A 20,410-nucleotide genomic window follows, 5' to 3' on the forward strand; every position below is an offset into this window, starting at 1 on the left:
CTACCACATTGGTTCTTACTCCATAGGCAGGGAATCGCTGGAAAGGTTTTGCCAGCTGCACTCCCCTTACGTACTCAGGGACCAGGAAAATAACCACAAAGTAGTCCTGAAGATCCTGCAGTGTAAGACAAACTTAAACCAAGACTCCAATTACTTCTGGTTCTCCATTTGCTTTCACTATTACAGAGGGTCATGATGGCATTTTGAAGCCACTGTGTTGGTGTCAGCTCAGACCCTGTGTCCTATTGTCCTTGAAAGAGGAGGATGGTCCCATTTCCTCAGTGTGTATTCCTCAGTTAATGGTTGTAGGTTCTCTTGGAGAAGGATTGAGGAATCCCCATTGTGAATACTCATTACGGTATTGTAGGGTCTATTCTCAAGAGCTCCTTGCTTCTTCAATAAACGGGCTTTGGAGCCTGGAACTGGGAAAGGAATCATGATTTTCCACTGTGGCTGCTGGCATCAGCCTTTGACTCACTTCCCCCTCATCCTTTTTAGAAATGTAAGTTCATCAACATTTTCATTGACTGCTCATCTGTTTCACCCCTAAAAATTCTGTGGCTTATCAGCCATCACCACAGGTCTCTGGGAGGTCTTGCTGGTTGCCATGCTGGACGTGCTGTCCATTCTAGTAATTATACCTACTTAGCCTCTGATGGTTAAGTGCTGCCATCTGGCCTCTGCTCTTCCAGACCCTGTCATCCCCACTGAAACACAGGACCCCAGTATCAGAGCAGCCTTTCCCCCTGCCTTCAATCCTGGCCTACAAAAGATAGCCACCCCTGAGCTTATTAATGATACTAGTGCCCCCCTACTAATTCATTCCTTATAGCCTTAAAGAAGGGAATGTCCTCCGGCCATCCCAAAGAGCAGAGTTGGCTGGTGCAATCTCTGGCCTCAGTTAACACGTCCTCATTTAACAAATCCATTTAACATGTCATCTCTGTGAGCCTTTGACACCCTACTCCACCCTCTGCTCTCTAGAAGTATAGGTTAAGTAAGGACAAGAGGCTATTTTCTGCACAAATGCAGTAAGCACAGCAAACTTAACTTCTTCTGCTGAGATGTAACTGCAAACCGACTGCTAGATGGGTGGAATGGGGGGGGGAGGGTCCCTGGGCAGTCCTCAGTTGAGGCTCTCTATCAGGATGTCTAAGGTCCATCTTCTTACTACTCATGCCTAGTTACCTGCCTAACGCAGGTAATCCTGGGGTTCAGCGTACTTAGACACCCACCTAAATGTTCCATCGCAGGCCTTAGGGCCCTGATTTTAGTGCACTTAATACTTTTTAATAAATGTACCATCTCTCTAAAAGGTTTAAATGCATTTTCTTCTTTATAACTACATTTTATAGCAGCATTACTTATTTTTTGGTGCTAAAAATAACTTGCAATTTTAGTTCTTTTGTCATGAGGTTTTCATCTCAATCTTTTCAATGTACTAGTAATAATTCTTCCTATGTTTTGTTTCATAATGATATTTTAAAATAATATTGGTATATTAAGCCTATTTGAATATTCTTAAATTCCACAGAGACATATAATCATACTCCATTTACCTGGAAGCATATAGCCCCCAAATCCATTTTCATCATTCCATGAACAGTGTTCCATTTTTGAAATATGCTTATTAAAGTCATTATGCGAGTTTTTTGTAATTTTCCATTAAGGGCTTATATATCTTTTATAATATTTAATCCTGGTTACTTTATTATTTTGCTGCAAAGATAAGTCTTTTTATCATTAGTTACAGTTTCTAGCAATTCATGCTGTATAGAAACGCAATTGAATTTTGTATAATTTTGAATCTAGCAAATTGAATTACCAGATTAATTCTCAGAATTTGCCTGTAATATATTTGTTTCCTATGTAGACAATCACATCAACTGGGAATAATTACAGTTTTCTTTCTCTAGTCTTGTTATGACCTGAAAAGAACATTTTTAATATTTAATCATTAAATGTAATCTTTGTCTTTTGTTAATACCTTTTATTAGTTTAAAGAAATTCCCTTCTATTCCTAGTTGTGAAGAGATTTATTTTTTATTAATCATTAAAGGGTGTTGATTGTCTCATACTTTTTCTACATCTATTAAAATGATCATACAGTTTTCTCTTTTAATATGTTAAATTAAATCCTCATGTTAAGCCAGTCTTGAGTTCCTGGGGAAAGCCCAACTTGGTCATGATGTTACTATCTTATCACAATTTGCTCGATTCAGTTACCTAATATTAGGATCTTAAAAATCTTGTTCATGAATGAAATTGGTACATAATTTTGCTTTTTCACACTATTCTCTGATTTAGGTAAAGGTTCTATAAGACTGATAAACTGTTGTAAGAAGTCTCCACTTTATCTTTTCTCTGAAAGAGTGTCTGTAAGATTGTAAGTCTTGGAACTCTTTGAAAAACCATATGGTTTTCCTAATGGCTATAGAACCAGTCAGATTTTCTCTTTTTTTTTTCTTGAGAAGCTGATTTTTGTAAGAATTTATCAATTTTGTTTAAGTTTTCAAATTTATTTGGGATAATTTTGTTTATGGTATACTTGAATTATCTGTATTATATCTATAGCATTGTTATCTTTGTAGCCCTTCCTCTTTTCTGTGTCTAATATTGCTTGGTCAAGTACACAATAAATCAGTAAGCATTATGGAAGATTTAAGCATAAAATTCACAAAGTTGATGTAAACCTCATTTGAAGAGTACTATATCAAACAAACATAAATCACACATCCTTTTCAAGGAGTTTTTAATGTAGTAGGTCATAAGGCAAACCTCAACAAACTTCAAAACGTTAATATACCATGGAGAATATTCTCTGATTAATGACCATTAGAAACAAAAAAACAACAAAATCTTAGTTTCAAAATATAAAAAAACACACTTTTAAGAAACTGATGTCTAATATTGTTTAATTGTGCCTACTATATTCTTTATCATTCTTGACAGAGCTTTCTATTTATACATTTTTTCAAAATACTGGTATGTATCTTTGGTGATCCTCTCTATATTTGTTTGTTTTATATTTTGTTAACTTTTAAAATATATTTTTCTGTTTTTCCTGGGTTTTTTTTACCCCAACATCTTAAAAGTGGTGAGCTCATCTCATGTACTTTTCAGACTTTCTTTGGTTCTAATCTATTTAAGCCTTCTCAGTACTACTTCAGCTATATCTCCTTAGTTTTGTTATGTATATATTTTTATTTTTTTTCAGCTTTACATATTTTCTAATTTCCATTCAGATTTCTGTTAGAGCCGTTAGTAGTCCCTACACATATACACATACATACATATATGTGTATCTGTGTAACACATATATATGTATGCATATATAACATTTATTTTGATCTTTAATTGAATACATACATCATAACATATATGTTTATGTATGTATATATGTATTTTTCCTTAATTAATCTTTCAGAAACTCTTTGGTTTAGCTATTTTTTGTATAACATATAGCTAGATTTTGCTTTTTGTCTCAAACTAAGAACCTGCTATTTTTTTAATATTTTATTTATTTATTCATGAGAGACACAGATAGAGAGAGGCAGAGACATAGGCAGAGGGAGAAGGAGACCCCTGCAGGGAGCCCCATGTGGGACTCGATCCCAGGACCCCAGGATCATGACCTAAGCCAAAAGCAGATGCTCAACCACGGAGCCACCCAGGTGCCTCAAGCTGGTATTGTTTTAATAGATAAGTTTAATTTATTTGTAAGTATCAGCCAAATCCCGTTTAGTGATGTGGAGTGGCTTCTGGACTGAGTAAATTCTCAGGGTATTCTCATTCTCCCTAACGTGCCTGCCTCTTCCAGCTAAATTAGTCACTAACAATCTTACTCTTTCTTATCATAGTGTTTTATATTATGAATTCTCAAGAGGAAATAGAAGAGCATTCTTTTGCAGACATATTTAATGAAGATGAAGCTGAATATAACTTTTTGCTGTCTAAACCTGTTTGCTTTGTTATATTTGGGAAACCAGTAAGTTATCTCTTCTTATTATTTACTATATTTTTTGATTTTTAAAATTAAAAAAATCATAATATTATGTTACCATACAAGAATGAAAACCACATAGTGTGCTAATTTTTTTGACTGTTAGACTTTTGTTGTATGACTTCAAAACTGATATAATATTGTTTGTAAGCTTTATCTTGTCTTTTGCACTGTAATTGAAAAGAACCTACATTGTATGTATCTTTGTTTTCATATTAGGAAGAAATTGAACTTATCAAAGCATTGCACCATGACAACTGTTAGTCTGTGATCCAAGGTTATTTCAAACATAGTTTGCATATAAAACTTCCTGTGAAATTTGTTGTGAGGCTCTCTCGGTATGTGAAAGTAGAACACTACAGAGACAAACTGGGGCTCTCTCCTTAATATTTGAAGCTATTGAGACACAATGTGCTTTTACTTTGCCCACAGTGTGTTCGAGGACCCATATGTTGTCTTCCCACAAAATAAGAAGAAACCAAAAATGACTGACATAAGATAGCCTGCCTTTCCAGGCATTTCTAGTAAGGACCTCTAGATAAGAGGTATTTTCAGTCATTGCGCTAGTTGGTAGTTACCATTAGAGAGCCTGAGCTGGTTATTAAAGAGCCTCTTCAGAACAGCAGACTCTTAAGAGCTGGATCCCATCCTTGATTTAATTTTATATAGACCCTGGAATAGATACCAAGAAATGGTTCCAATAACTTTTCATTATGTTTCTTTACATATAATAGAGTTTTAAAAGTCAACAGTGAGAGCAGTCGGGTCAAATGCTACTTCGTTAAAGTGATCTTTTGTCTTTAAAATATGATACTTTTCAAGGATGTCCATGAGGAAGAAATTTTTTGTCTTAGAAGTTACTAAGTGGAAGTATGTTGAAACATTCATGATTAGAAACTTAGGAGATAAAGTGATGGACTTCAATATAGTCACAATGATATATATGTATTCAAAATTACAGAATTTGACAATCAAAAGAGGACAGTATCTGGACTGCAATGCCATAATGGTACAGGTGCCTAGTTTCAGGGCTTTTTTCTTAATTTAAAAAAGTGTTATTTAAATCACTTCAGGGACGCCTGGGTGGCTCAGTGGTTGAGCGTCTGCCTTCAGCACAGGGCATGATTCCAGGGTCCAGAATTGAGTCCCACATCTGGCTCCCTGCAGGGAGCCTGCTTCTCCCTCTGCCTGTGTCTCTGCCTCTCTCTGTGTCTCTCCTGAATAAATAAATAAATAAATAAATAAATAAATAAATAAATAAATAAATCACTTCAAAAAATGTGGCAAATGTGACAATTAGTAGAGGAAAATTAAGCTATAAATATCCAGGGTCTGCTGTTCATTTATTTTGTGGACAAAAAATTTGTTTGATAATATTCATGTATTGAAACCATCAATAGAGTCTTTTAAAATGAGAATATCTATTTCACTGGCAAATGCCTGTCCTTTTGGGTTTTAAATAACATCTTTCTTTTTAAGGGAGTTGGGAAGACAACCTTAGCTCATCAGATAACACAGGCATGGAAATGTATTCGTGTAGAAGGTAAATTTTACCTTTCCCCTCCCCCAATATTTTGTTATAAAAATTTTCAAATATTCATAAAAATGTAAAGAATACACCATCTATATTCTATGTTTAACTTTTTGTTCTAATTGCTTTATCATACATCACTATCAACCTAGTAAATATTATCTTCATAATAGCATCAGATATATTTTTCCTTTTTGGTTAGTCTCCGTTTTGTTCATAGAAGTTAGGATGGTTTATGAAATGTCTTTGACTCCTTTCTACTTCCTCTAATTCTCTAATTCCCTCATTTAGAACTATTGGGTATATGTGTGTTTTGGGTGTCTCCTTATGAAAGATGAGAAGGAACTCTCACAGCTGCTCTTGAGAGCATTTTTCAAGACTTAATTATTATCAATGATATTTATTATTTTGCTTCGCATCTTTTGCAGTATATAATATGAGGACTGCTGTCTTTATATAAAATATTCTTTTAATCGATAAGACTACTTATGTCATAATAGAAAAATAAGCAAAAGAATGAATTGGCAATTCATAAAAGTAGAAATAAAAATAAACAAATATAAGAAAAGAGATTTTTTTTAGAAAAAGAGAGTTTGACCTCATTGTTATTCAAAGAAATGCTAATTAAAATAACACTGATCCGCATTCGCCTATCAAATTGATAAGAAATCTTTAAAGTTTCTATAATCATTTTTGGCAAGAATGTTATGAAATGAGGACTCCACGTGCTGTTAGTGAAATTGCAATCTGATACAATTTTGGGGAGAACAATCCATAGATTACTAGCAGCTAGGGACATAATTCAGTTCCTGAATCCAGGATGTCTGCTACAAGGGATGGAATATTTCCTCTTAAAAAGAAACAAATCATTGGAATTCCAGTCTCAGGCCCCCTTTTTCTGATCAGTGTTTATCTATTTTTACCTTTCTTGATGCATGCTTTCCTTTTATATAACCAGAGTGCAAAATTAATGGGCTTGGATATAACTTCTATGGCTATAGAAGTATCTGGACTAATAATACTAGTGTATGCTTTTGAGGGGCACTTTGCAATTTCCAAGTCACAGTCATGTACATAATGCCATTTCATTCTCATGTTCTCTCGCGTACCATACAGGGCATAAGCATGTGAGGTCAAGAGGTATTTAAGAAGTTAGCTTCCTCAATATCTTTTAGCTAGCAAGTGGCAGAGACAAGTTCTCTGTGGGATACATCTGCCTCATGCTTTGGTTAGGCTTAAACAACATGATGCATGTAAATGTGCTTTGTAAACTCTTAATTAAAGTGATATACAAACATTAATCTTTGTTACCAGTTATAAAATGCACAGATGTGTTTCTTAATTTGCCAATTATAATATCAGTTGGTGCTAATATTTTGAATTCATATTTTAGCTTTACCAATTTTGGAACAACAGATGGCCAGTGAAACTGAATCAGGAGTTAAGGTATATCCAACTTTCAAAATTATTATGTTTTAAATTTTTTTAAAAAGCTCTGTATCACAAATGTATATACACTAATGTACACTGTCTTTACTGGTTCTTAGTTGCAATCAATGCTGCTCAGTGGTCAAAGCATTCCAGATGAACTTGTCATAAAGCTAATGTTGGAGAAGCTCAACTCCCTCGAGGTTTCTCACTTTGGTATGTTTATCTTTATAAATCAGTGGCTATCAAAGCACCTTAAAACTTGTGCTTTAGCTGAGGCATGCATATTTTCTGGAGTTGTTATTTCCTCTGCCCTGATGTGGGAAAATCTCAGAGCCTGAATTCATTTAAGCAGCTTAGATATTTTTATTTGCTTGCTTACTTTCTTTTATTCTTCAGATTCTACATTTGTAAAAAAAAAAAAAAATTAAAATGATTCAGTCTTCTTTGAGCATTGTGTTATCCAGCAGAAGCATCAACACTGCTATGGCCCTTCTCACAGTGCCAACAGCCTCTGCTGACTGCTTTCCCACTCACTCAGAGTTTTAATACTGAGTCCTGTCTGTGGCTCACTAGGCTCCACTGCATTAATCCACACTTAAAAGGCAGAAATGGGAACTAGAATGGCACGAGCTTAGCTTCTGGCACTAGGTAGGGGCAAGACTTCCATCTGTTGTCTCAATCTACCTTTTCACTCTGGACCCAAGAAGCCTTGCTGCCATCAAACAGATGCTGAGCAGGGGTTTAGGGCCTAACTTTTCTCAACACAAAGACTGCTAAAGCTCAGAAGGGCTAAACAGAAGAGAAAACACTATGACATTTGCAAAATAAGGAAGAAGAATAAAGATGTGCCGGGGAGAAAATTATCTGCCTGAAATAGATTTATTGAATGGAAGAAGAAAAACTTAGCAAGCTGTTTTATATCCTTGGGGAGTAAGAGGACGTTGTGACTATTAAGAATACAGGGATAAAAATAAAATGCAGTAAAGCCAAAAACATGATTGCCAAAGTAAATCAGTAGTGGAAGTAGCAAAAGCAGACGTCGCTGCAAACTAAGTCTGTATCTATATTTATATCTATAGGTAGATTTCTCTACAGATAGATGATATATAAAACTAACTACATCTATCCATCCATCCATCCATCCATCTATCCATCCATCTCTCTATTATATATGTGTATATGTTAGTCTATCTGTTGCTCAGTGATAAAGTTGATGAGCTTAGGGAAACACTCAGAATGTAGAAGGTTAAATGAGTAAAAAGGTAAAAAGAACAATGACCGAATTCCAACATAGGTCAATAAATGATCTCCCAAAGCGTAGTGATAGAAACTGAAGCATGTATACATACAGATAGGCAGGCAATTATCTTCTTGTTTATACTTCATCTCCCCTTACTTCTTGAAAAATTTAGAGTAGTTTACCCACAAAAAGATGTTATAAATGATAAATATTGGTAAAAAGAAGAAGACAAAAATGAAAAAATAAACCTCCTCAGCTGTGCCATTCGTGACACTCTGGCCTGTCAGGTGAGAACCAGGCTCCATGGAAACAACTCGCTTTTGTGCTGCTTCTGCTAGGAAAGAGACCAGGTTTTAAAGTCCTTCCAATATAGATGTCTGCCTGCGGTCAGGGATACCTACAAACAGTTGCACTTGAAATGCCTAATAAGCTGTCCAGGCAGTAGCAGTGATTATAGTAATACCAGGTGGTGCTGGAGAGCACAGCACACAGAGTGCCAAACAGCTTTCTACCATCCCTTTGTAATACACAGATATTGGGCAGGTTGTCAGCAGAGGGAATGAGAGGGAGGAATCATGTAATCCCCCTGTCGCTTAGAAGGGGAAGGCATGACCTCTGGAGACTGATGGTCTCTGGAAATGTCCAATCAGGAGGGGTGAGCTGGGAAAGGGTTGAATTCAGTCTAGGGCTAGGCCCCTCCACCACAGTACTCATTCTTAAAATGTGTCAGACCAGGGGTTAATGTCAGCCATCACATCCCAACGTCCTGACAAGTTTCCAGTAACGTGGTTAATCAAATGGAGGATAATTTAACAATAGGATCCAAACCAAACCAGGAAAGTCAGAAGTAAGGGCAATGAAAAGCAACAACAGCAGGAAGTGGCAAGTAGAGAATGTTCTGGCCCAGTTCCTGAGACAGCGCCAGTGCATGCTATGGCTAAATTCTTGCAGGGGTATGGTTGGGTTCAAAGAAACTTGACTAGAATGGATGCCTTAGGATACCACCACTAACTCAAAGTCTTTCAAAGACAACAACAAAAGCAAATGAGTAAACCCAGTTGGAAACAAAAGATTATAGCAAGACAGGAGAGAATCATGGTTATAGCTCGTATACCCCAAACCAAGGATAAGAGATCTCCCTTTCTGCCTTTTGAAGTTAAACTACTTAGGATTGCTTCCCTGGATAGCAATCCTGCACATAGTTAGCGGAAAGTAAAGTATTTGAAAAAGCTTAGAAGAAGTATCTAAGGATTTAATGAAATTTTGGATTACTATGATATTTGTTGGTCTGCTTTTGTAAAATAAAAAACAATAATAAGCACGTGATAAGCATGATCTTAAGAGAAGATTTTGAGATTGGCTTATTAGACACATTCATTCATTCACCTATCAACAGATGCTTAATAACTTTTAAAATCACACTATTCTAGGCATTGCATAGGATAGCAGTTCTCAAACTTTTTAGTCTCAGTACTCCTTTATACTTATAAAAATTGTTGAGGCCCCCAAACAGTTTTTAGTTACTTGGGTTATATCTGTAAGTATTTATCATATTAGAAATTAAAACTAAGAAATGTTTAAAATATTTGTTTACAAATCACAAAAATAATCACATGTTCACATTAATGGCACATTTTATAAAAATAATTATATTCTTCAAAGCAAAACACAGTGAGAAGAGTGGTATTGTTTTATACTTTTGCAAATCTCTTTAATGTCTGGCTTAAGAGAATGCCTAGTTGGATTCTCATATCTCCTTCCACTCAATCTATTCCAATATATTGTTTTTATTGAAATATATGGGGAGGGATCTCTGAGTGGCTCAGTGGTTTAGCACCTGCCTTTGGCCCAGAGTGTGGTCCTGGAGTCCCGGGATCAAGTCCCACATCGGGCTCCCTGCATGGAGCCTGCTTCTCTCTCTGCCTGTATCTCTGCTTCTCTCTCCTGTGTCTCTCATGAATAAATAAATAAAATCTTTAAAAAAAAAAAAAAAGAAATATATGAGGAAAATCCAGCTTCACACAGATATGTAGTTAGAAAAGGGAAGTATATTTTAAAAGCCTTTAGAATAATTATGAATATTCTTTATCCTACATCAAAACTCATCAAGTAACTTTCTTAAAGGTCAGTTGCCTTGTAGAATCTGAAACCACACCAAGGAACTTTTCAGACTCTGTTGCATTAAAATCCATTCGTCTTGTCTTGAATTTGGATGGGTTTTTTTACCCAGGCATGATTTGGAGGCACCATGCAGTAGTTATTTTGGAAAATACTGATTTACTAAGTTATACAGGTTTTCCAAACGTTGACGCTTTTCATTATACACTATCAAAAAATCACTTTTATTAATTTCACCACCAATTTCATCAAGAAAAGTTTTAAAAATTAGGAAGTTGTTAAGTTTATGGCAGTAGATACATGTTTTCTAAAATTTGAATTTTTGCTTGAATTTTATTCAGTATTCGGCAACAAATACTGTCAGTTGTCCTTGAAGTGACCAGCTCACTCCATTCACTTTTTATAAAATGTCTGCCAAATATCCAGAACTGAATAACCATAATTTTTCTGTCAGTTCTTTTAAGAAAAGAAAAGTCCTATTTAAATAGTAGAAAAATTCAGAACATGAGAGACACCTAACTCTGGGAAACACACAAGGGGTGGTGGGAAGGGAGGTGGGTGGGGGGTTGGTGTGACTGGGTGACGGGCACTGAGGAGGGCACTTGACAGGATGAGCACTGGGTGTTATGCTATATGTTAGCAAATTGAACTCTAAGGAAAAAAATTTTTAATTAAAAAATAAAAATAAAATAAAATAGAAAAATTGACTGAAGTCCTTAATTCTGAGAGAATTGAGACTTTATTTACAAGAGAAAATTTTCTCAAGCAAGAGAGTGACATAATTAAAGAAATACATTGGGCAGCCTGGGTGGCTCAGCGGTTTAGTGCCTGCCTTCAGCCCAGGGCATGATTCTGGAGACCGGAGATCGAGTCCCACGTCGGGCTCCCTGCATGGAACCTGCTTCTCCCTCTGCCTGTGTGTCTGCCCCTCTCTCTGTCTCTGTGTCTCTCATGAATAAATAAACAAAATATTTTTTACAAAGGCTATAAAAATAAATACATTAAGGAAATTAATGTGATAATGGCAAACGGGGTGAATTTTAATGAAAAGATTTAGGTTTCAGGGTGGAGATGCAAGCCAATGTGCTAAGCCAAATCATACTGGTAACATTTTGGTTTTTAAAGCTGTATGGGGAGAATGTGAGTGTTTTACTAGTCCCCATATTTATATAAATATTATATATGTACATATTCTATAAAATATTAGCATTAGAAAGAAAATAATATGTTATAACCCCTTCTAATATACCTTTATGGCTTTCCTCACTTCCAAGAATTATTAGCTTGGAATTTCTTCCCATAGTGCCTCATATGCTTAAGATAAATTGATTGGGAATTTTTAAAGAAATAAAAGTAATTAAGAAAGTAAAGATGTCTTCTCCTAGCTCAGTGATTTTATTTATGATCAGAAAAACATCATTCACAGTTACACTTCATGTAGCAATAAACTTAACCATTAATTAAAAATATTTGACAGATTTTAAGATCAATATTAATATTCATTAATAAGCAAATAATATTTTATAAAGTAATAACAAATTCATGCTCTCATATGTTGATAACATTATACAACTTTACAAATTATATTTTATCCAACAGGTTATATTGTCACTGAATTACCATCACTTTCACAGGATGCCATGACTACTCTGCAGCAAATAGAATTAATTAAAAATTTAAAATTGAAACCTGATATTATAATCAATATTAAGGTAAGCATATTAGTTGCTTTCTTACTATAGTCAACATTCTTTTTGATAGAAGTGAAATTTAAGGAATGTCTTCAAAAATATTAATGGGATATCTGGTGGCTCAGTCAGTTAAGCATCTGTCTTCAGCTCAGGTCATGGTCTCAAGGTCCTGGGATCAAGCCCAGTTTTGGGCTCTGTGCTGAGCAAGGTGTCTACTTCTCCCTCTCTCCCTGCCACTCCCCCCTCATGTGTATTCATTCTCTCTCTCTCTCTCAAATAAATAAATAAAATCTTAAACTATATAAATTAAGTAGTTAAGGAAATAATAATAATTTATATATCAACCATAGGGACTGAGTTACACTTTCTTTCTTTTTTTTAAAGATTTTATTTATTTATCCATGAGACACACACACACACACACACACACACACACACACACAAGCAGAGATACAGGCAGAGGGAGAAGCAGGCTCCAGGCAGGAAGCCCGATGTGGGACTGGATCCCGGGACTCCAGGATCAAGCCCTGGGCAGAAGGCAGGCGCTGAACCACCCCACCGAGCCACCAGGTGTCCCACTGAGCCACCAGGTGTCCCTGAGTTAAACTTTCTGATACCTCTGTGCTTTGGCACCTGCAGCTCCATCCATAGGAAATACCTCCCTGCCTCTTCAACAGCATCCATCATAGTCATCTTTAGAAAGTCAATTTGGACATCATCTGTTTCCCCAATGACCACCCCTTTCACGCCAACACACATATTAACTAACTCATTCTCTCACTCTCACACTCACTTTCTTCTTTTTTCTCTCTCCCTTCCTCTCCTCTCTTCCTCCTTGTCTCCTATATCTTATTACCACAGAAAAGTTAAATACTTCTCTGATGACCATTCATGTTGCTCTTGTCTATCATATTATCTTATTATGTATTGTAATTGTCCATTTTCCTTCTGGACTCTGCCTTTTTTGACGGCAAGAGCCATGTCTTGTTCATATAAACATCAGTTAGCACAATAAATGGTACCTAGTAGACACCTGATAAGTTTGACAGTTAAATGAAATGAAAGAAGGAACAAATGAGTTGGACATATGAGTATTAAAGAACATTACTAGATTGATTAAGAATCAAAGCTGCGTCCTGTTCCTAATCTCTTTTGTCAACAGAATTTGGTAGATCACGCTTAGGAGACACAATTTCCTCTTTACAAAAATAATAACTGCCTCATGTGGGTATAAGAAGAATTCAGTGGAGCCAAGTCTCCTTGTTTATATGAAAAATTAATGATAAGCTTTTATACTCTCCCCTGCCTGATTCCCCAAAGCGTTTCACAGCTCAAAACAAATTCACTGATTCTCCGCTCAGATGCTGGCAACCAGAAGTGTGTTAGGGTTAGTTCTGAGAGAGAGGATGTGTTGCAGCACACATGGTGTAATCTGTAGCCCACCACAGGTCATGGTTGGAGGCCAATCAAAATTCCTGCATGGACCTGGAGACTGTCACACGTGTGAACATATGTATAAGAGAGAGAAGAAAAGATCTCAAGCAATTCACTAAAACCAAATATAAATTCCAAGCCATGGAAAACATAGATTGTATAGGAAATTAACAGCTGGTAGAACAAGAGAACACAGATATACAGGCCATGAGCCTCCAAATGCTTGCTAAATTTGAAGCATAAATTTGGTTCTGAGTTTGATGAGCCAAAGTAGGAGGGAAAATGTGACTAGTTATATAAAATTCACATTGTCCATGAAAAGATAAGACATTGCTCAGGAAAAACAAAAAGAGAGAATTGGAATTAAAATTTAAAATAAGAGAAATATCTTAAATGGGTCTTAATATAAAAGATTGTCAATGTAGAGAATGAAGCCCTTAACCTCATTTATATTATAAATGTGATCGTAGGTATCCAGGTAGTTTCTACAATCTGACACAAGTGTAATCAGAGGGCCTAGTGTGAGACAGAACTAAATATGTGACACATTTCTCTGGTGATTTGGCCTTATTTGGGGATAAATCTTGGAATTTCTAGAGCAGAAGTTCTTAGCCTGGAATCCAGGAACCCATCAGCATCCATGAACCTTCTGAAATTATTTTATTGCGTATGTCTGTTTTGTGAAGCAAAAACCAATGGGTTTCCTCATATTCTAAAGGGGTCTCTACTACCAAACAACAACAAACTGATTAAGGTCCAGTGGTCTACTACAGCAGTGGTTCTCAGAGTACAGTCCCAGAGCCAACTGGATCAATAGCACTCAGAAGTTTGTTACAAATACATATTCTTGGGGCCCACCCCAGAGCTATGAGTCAGAAACTCTAGAGGGTAACCACTCCCTCGAGTTTTTTATCCGTGTTGAAAAGCCCTCTGTATGACTCTGATGCCCCCCGAAGTTGGAGGACCACTGCTCTGAGGCATGTTCTTCAGACTTGCACTCATATTAGTGACTTCCTGTAAGTGAAAATACGAGGCAGCTGAAGGCAGTAGTCTTTGTCAAGGACCCACAGTACAGGTATTCTGGGTTGCTAAATAAGGAAGGGCAAATATACATTATAAAAATTACCTGAGAGGGTTGAAACCTATCTTGTGTGAAAGATTAAGAAACCTAAATGAAAGTGTTGGTTCAATAAATACCCATCCCATAGAGGTGGCCCGAAGAAATCAGAAAAATGAGGAAGGGGGGTTCTGAAGTTTCTTGCTTCCCTTGTTTCTCAAAGTGTGGTGCATCAGAATCACGGAGGATGCTTGTTAAAATTACTGATGTTGTTCCTTAGTGCCCCGACTACGATCTATGCCAAAGAATTTCTGGGCAAAGGCAGCACAGCAGTACAGGGTACATATACAGAAAAGATCAGTGGGATCCTGAAGTCATTGAAAGTCGTAGGAAAAAGAAGAAAGAAGCCCAGAAAGAAGGAAAAGGAGAAGAGGAAGGAGAAGAGGAAGAAGAGCAAGAAGAAGAAGAGGTAATATCCCAATACCATATGCTACATTCTTAAAATTTGCTAGAATTAAATTAAATGATAGCGTGGATAAAGAAAACAGCAAAGACTAGAGAAAATCACATTTAACATTTTATTTAATATGTTGGCAGTAGGACAAATATTTCATGCTTCTAAGAACTATTAGATCATAATCTAGAGGCCATCACATTTCTTGTCAGTACAGAAGTCGTTCCCCATCCTAACGACCAATCTGCTTCATTTCACAGCAACAGAGTTATTGGTCACCTACTGTGTGTCAAGCCCCTTGCAAGCTAGAACGAGGAGTCAGAGCACCAAAAAACAAAGGGTAATATGGAGACCAAGTAGCCAAGCAGAATCCAATTTATGAAATTAATGTAGGCCCAATTCCAGTATCTAGCAAAGGGAGCACATGAAAAAAAAAATCTAAAGCTCAACTTCACATATAAATGTTGTTATAATGATCCCAAAGTCAGTGCTTGTAAACATAATGCAGTAGGTGTCCACATAGCAAGTAACGCTGGTTAGAGCAGGCTAATAGGCTAGAGTAGGGCTAGTTCAAGGCATAATTCATCACTATCAGTTTTCCAAAGTATCTAGTGCTCTAACCACATTTTTCAGCATCCCTCTCCCCACACCTGACTTTCTCCACTCGTAGGCTCTAACCTGCTTCCTATGAAGATCTGTACGTAATAATACCTCAGGTCAGCCTCCTCAGAAATATTTGCATTTCAGTGTTCTGGAAAGCCTGAAAGCTTTATAGTATTAACATAATTAAGCCATTGGAGAATAGAATATGAACTATGACAAGCAGTGGAAGGGATATCTTAGGCTGAAAACCTACCCAGAATCCCTCAATACTTATCTCTTCTTTGTATGTATCACAATCTCAAGACACTTTATGTAAGTGACATGCTATAAAATAATTTTGCCAGCAAAAAACAAAAACAAACCATATAATGCAATAGAGCACCGAAAGCATTCCCTACCATGACTTAATGTGGAAAATTTAATGTGAAGAAATCCGTTAACAGGTGATGGGCTGGATTTGGCCCCCTGGGCAGGTGGGCCATAGTTTGCCAGTTCCTGCTCTACAGAAATATACCTGTGACTTCTACTTTATTTATATTTTTAAGGAATTTTATGTATTTTTATCATTGCTACAATTTGTAATTTATTGTATGTATGTTATAAATAAATACTATTTTTCTTAGACCTATACTCTGCAAAATCAGATGTTAACTTAAAATGGATATATTACAGATCATTTGTCCAGTAGAAAAGATAACCCCCAGGGACACCTGATGGCTCAGCGGTTGAGTGTCTGTGTTTGGCTCAGGGTGTGATCCTGGAGACCCGGGATCGAGTCCCACATCGGGCTCCCTGCATGGAGCCTGCTTCTTTCTGCCTCTGCCTCTGCCTCTGCCTGTGTCTCTGCCTCTCTCTCTTTCTCTCTCTCTCTCTCTCTCTTTTTCTCATGAATAAATAAATAAAATCTTAAAAAAAAAGAAAAGATAACTCCCCAAAGTTTCAATTTTACTGCCCTATAGGATATTAAAGAGCTTGTATCCAACTTTGTAATCTTAGTTTTGCATTTATATATACTTCAGCTTTGTCATCCTCTTGGTTTTATCACTAATGGGTTAGATGAATCTTTGACATTGGTTCTTTAATGATAGTTTGATCTTAAAAGTTCTCATCACAAGAGAAAGATTTGCTAACTGTGTATGGTGATGAATGTTAACCAGACTTATTGTGGTGATCATTTCTCAATATTTACAAATATTGAACCATTATGTTGTAACCCTGAAATTATTCTAATATTATATGTCAATTATATCTCCATTTTAAAACCCTATTGATATAAGAAAGCTCATTTAAAAACGTTAAATAGGGGCTCCTGGGTGGCTCAGTGGTTGAGCGTCTGTCTGCCTCTGGCCCAGGTTGAGATCCTGGGGTTCTGGAATCGAGTACCGCATTGGGCTCCCAGTCGGGAGCCTGCCTCTCTCTCTCTCTCTCTCTGTCTCTCATAAATAAATTTTAAAAATAAAAATAAATAATAAATAAAAACATTAAATAATCTTCTCTGTGCAAATAAGGCATTAGATAATAGCCAGCATCTATTCTCTATTTTCTTTCTGAAAAGGAAAACCTCAGGGCACCTGGGTGGCACAGTTGGTTAAGCATCCAACTCTAGGTTTCAGTTCAGGTTGTGATCTCTTAGGGTCATAAGATTGAGCCCTGCATGGGACTCCACGCTCAGTGGAGAGTCTGCTTGAGATTTTCTTTCCGCCTCCCTTATATCCCTCTCACTTGTGCTCTTGCTCTAAAATAAATAATTTTTTTTAAAAAAAAGGAAAACCTCTTAGCAAATGGGAATAAATGTGTCATTTTAGCATGAGTAAAATATACTGTCTTAAATCAAAGACAGTAAGATAGGGGAGTCATAACTCATAGTTACAGGGTCCACGGTTATGTCAATTTGTGATGTCGGCCAGGAACATAATCGGGAAGAGTGAGGACTAGGGTAAGCTAGGACTGCACGGTCAAATATAGTAGCCACTAGTCCAATGTGGCTATTTAACTTTAAATTCGTTAAAATTATAGAAAATTCAAAACTTAGTTCCTCAGTCGTACTAGCCACATTTCAAATGCTCATTACCAAATATGGCTGTGTCTTCCAAATTGGACAGCACATTTCCATCACTGTGGCAATTTCCACTGGACAGCTAGTGAGTGCATGCCCTTCTTCAGAGGACAGCTGCCTCTCAGCTCCAACTGAGCCAACTCTTGCTGTGTGGGAAGGCTAGCCTATTTCTCCAGGTTGTTTGATTTTTCCAGAGAAGCCACAATCAGCGTTTTAAAATAAAAGTAGTTGGCAACTAATCCAAAATTTCAAAAACACGATGTAGCCCACTGCTATGGGATGTAATCAAATTATGGTCTTCAGACCGAATTCAGCCTCATGCACCTGGTTTGCTGTGACGTCTGCCTAGAAGCGCAGCCATGTTCAGAAGTCAGACAGGCAAACATGCCACCCACTTGGGTTGATGGCCACTAATGTCATGAAACTGTTCATTCACCCTTATTTACACACAAATGTTAACTATCTCCCTGGACTGCTGTAATGCCTTTCTATATGTTCTCTTGGCTTCCACTTTCCTCCCCATCCCTGGTCCATTCTTTACAAAAGCCAGAGCCATGTTTTAAAAATATGACCCTTAGTGACTTTCTATTACCTGTAGATGAAAATTCAGACATCCTTGCATGGTTTACAAGGCCATGGGCCGGGTCTCGCTGATCTCATCCCTGGCTGTCTCGCCCTTCCTGCTCACTGTATTCCAGCTACTCCGCTGGCCTTCAGCTAGTTTTCAACTATGCTGGACTCAATCTCACCTCCAGCCTTTTCACTTACTGTTTCCTCTCCCCTTGGCCTACCACACTCTCCTCCAGATCTTCATGTCCCCACATCCTTCTCCTTGCCTAGGTCCCCACCGCCCCCAGGGATGACATCCTCAGAGACCATCCAGCAAGTGACTCTGTAACCCAGCACTGCAATAGAAATATACTCCCTCCATATGGAATTTTAAATGTGCTAGCAGCCATTTTTTAAAAAAGCAAAAAGAAACAGGTGAAAATAATTTTAATAATATATTTTATTTAATACAATATGTCCTAAATATTATGTCAACATATAATCAACATAAAAATTCTGAAAGTTACATCTTATTTTTCATGCCAAGCTTTTGAAATTTTGCACTTACAGTGCATTCCAATTCATGCTTGCCACATTTCAAGTGCTCAGTAGGTCTGTGTGGCTACAGCGGTTGTGCTGTACAGTAAAGATCCAACCCTTTACCCTGCTTTATTTTCCTCATAGCACTTACCACTTTCTGAAATTATGTTATTTGTTTACTTATTATTTGTCTACCCCACTGAATATAAGCTCTGTGCAGCAAGTACTATACCCCCTGTGCCTGTAAGGGTGCTTCGCACACAGTAGTTGCCTAATAAGCTTTGTACTGACTGAACACATGAGTATGCCAGTCAAGCCCTCTACTGGAGAGAGAAGATTGATAGCATCTTTTGAAAAAGACAGAGTATATGAAGCCATTTTGAAATGTGTCATCTTTGGCCCAGTAATTCTACTTTCTACTTTTAGGAACTATTCTAAGGAAGGATATTAGCAATATAAATATCTACAAAGCTATTAAGTAAAACATTATAATGATGAAACATTTGAAATGATCTTGTTCAACTATAGAATAATGATTAGGTGATCATGTATTTAGGGATATTAATATATTATTTAACCATTAAAATAGTATTTAAAACATTTCAGAAAAGTTATAAAGTGGCTTATTTAATAGATAAAATGACTCAAATAGTATAAAATGTGGATTTATGTACATTGGTGAAAACTAGAATTAATATAGAATTAATATAATAAACTATGATGATAATAGGAATAATATGCTCTTGAACACCAACCAGCTCACCAACTCAGCCCTGACTGAACCTTTACATGTAGTATTACCTCTGCCTTCAAATGTCACTTCTTTAGAGAATGATTTCATGATCACCTGATATAAAATAGCACTTTTACTCATCACTCCTCATCTCCTCTACCCTGCATTTTTTTTCTGTAGTACTTACCACCATACATTATGTTATATATTTACTTGTGTACTTGTTTCTGCTCCGTCTTCCCCAGATGGAATGTGTGCTCCATGAGGCCCTGGGTCTCAGTTGATTATGTTCACTAGTTTATCTCAAGCTCCTACAACAGTGCTCGGCACTCATCAATCTTGAATGAATGAATGAATGAATGAGTGAATGAACTATAAGCTCAGGTATTTAGAGTAAATCTAATTTCTTAATTCTGTCTCTAAAAATCAGATGTTTTCCCTCTACTCTTCCCTACCTATTGAGGAGGAAAAAAATTAATAAATATCCAAGTTAATTTAAAGTTTTATTCCATTTGATAAAGGCCCCTTAGGGTGTTCAATATCTCTTAAATAAAAATCCTTGGTCTCCCTTCTACCTGCTTCTCTTTCCAAAAAGGCATGTAGGGGGTGACGGGCACTGAGGGGGGCACTTGATGGGATGAGCACTGAGTGTTATTCTGTATGTTGGCAAATTGAACACCAATAAAAAATAAATCTATTATAAAAAAAAAAGGCATGTAGGTATAAGAAGGGAGGGGTGTAGCTTGTAAATTAAGTAATCATCAATATAAATATATTGGAAATCCCTTCTTTTTCCATTTAGGCATTTATTGCAGAAATGCAGATGGTGGCTGAAATTCTTCAACATGTAGTTCAGAGACCTGAAGATTATTTGGAAAATATTGAAAACATTGTTAAGCTTTATAAGGAAATAATTCTTCATCCTTTAGAAGTAAGAACAAGATATACTGATGAAAATGGAAATATTGAT

The 20,410-nt window shown here is 36.6% G+C and overlaps 1 protein-coding gene across 10 annotated transcripts in view; it reads left to right on the top strand.

Annotated features, from left to right (window-relative positions):
* The window catches only part of AK9 (adenylate kinase 9), a 117,463-nt gene that overhangs the window by 4,900 nt on the left and 92,153 nt on the right, over positions 1-20,410 (top strand). For 8 of the 10 annotated variants that reach the window (XM_041759135.1, XM_041759768.1, XM_041759067.1 and 5 more), the window contains exons 2-8: positions 3,861-3,988; positions 5,483-5,546; positions 6,928-6,980; positions 7,082-7,178; positions 11,923-12,035; positions 14,786-14,974; positions 20,243-20,371. In XM_041759135.1, the coding sequence (XP_041615069.1) occupies positions 3,872-3,988; positions 5,483-5,546; positions 6,928-6,980; positions 7,082-7,178; positions 11,923-12,035; positions 14,786-14,974; positions 20,243-20,371 (762 nt within the window). In that variant the 5' untranslated portion in view covers positions 3,861-3,871. Of the gene's footprint in view, positions 1-3,860; positions 3,989-5,482; positions 5,547-6,927; positions 6,981-7,081; positions 7,179-11,922; positions 12,036-14,785; positions 14,975-20,242; positions 20,372-20,410 lie in introns of those variants that run through there. The other 2 variants (XM_041759293.1, XM_041759439.1) reach the window with 2 other exon arrangements.

The sequence above is a fragment of the Vulpes lagopus genome, chromosome 1 (assembly GCF_018345385.1).
Source record: "Vulpes lagopus strain Blue_001 chromosome 1, ASM1834538v1, whole genome shotgun sequence".
In the NCBI taxonomy this organism is placed as follows: Eukaryota; Metazoa; Chordata; class Mammalia; order Carnivora; family Canidae; genus Vulpes; species Vulpes lagopus.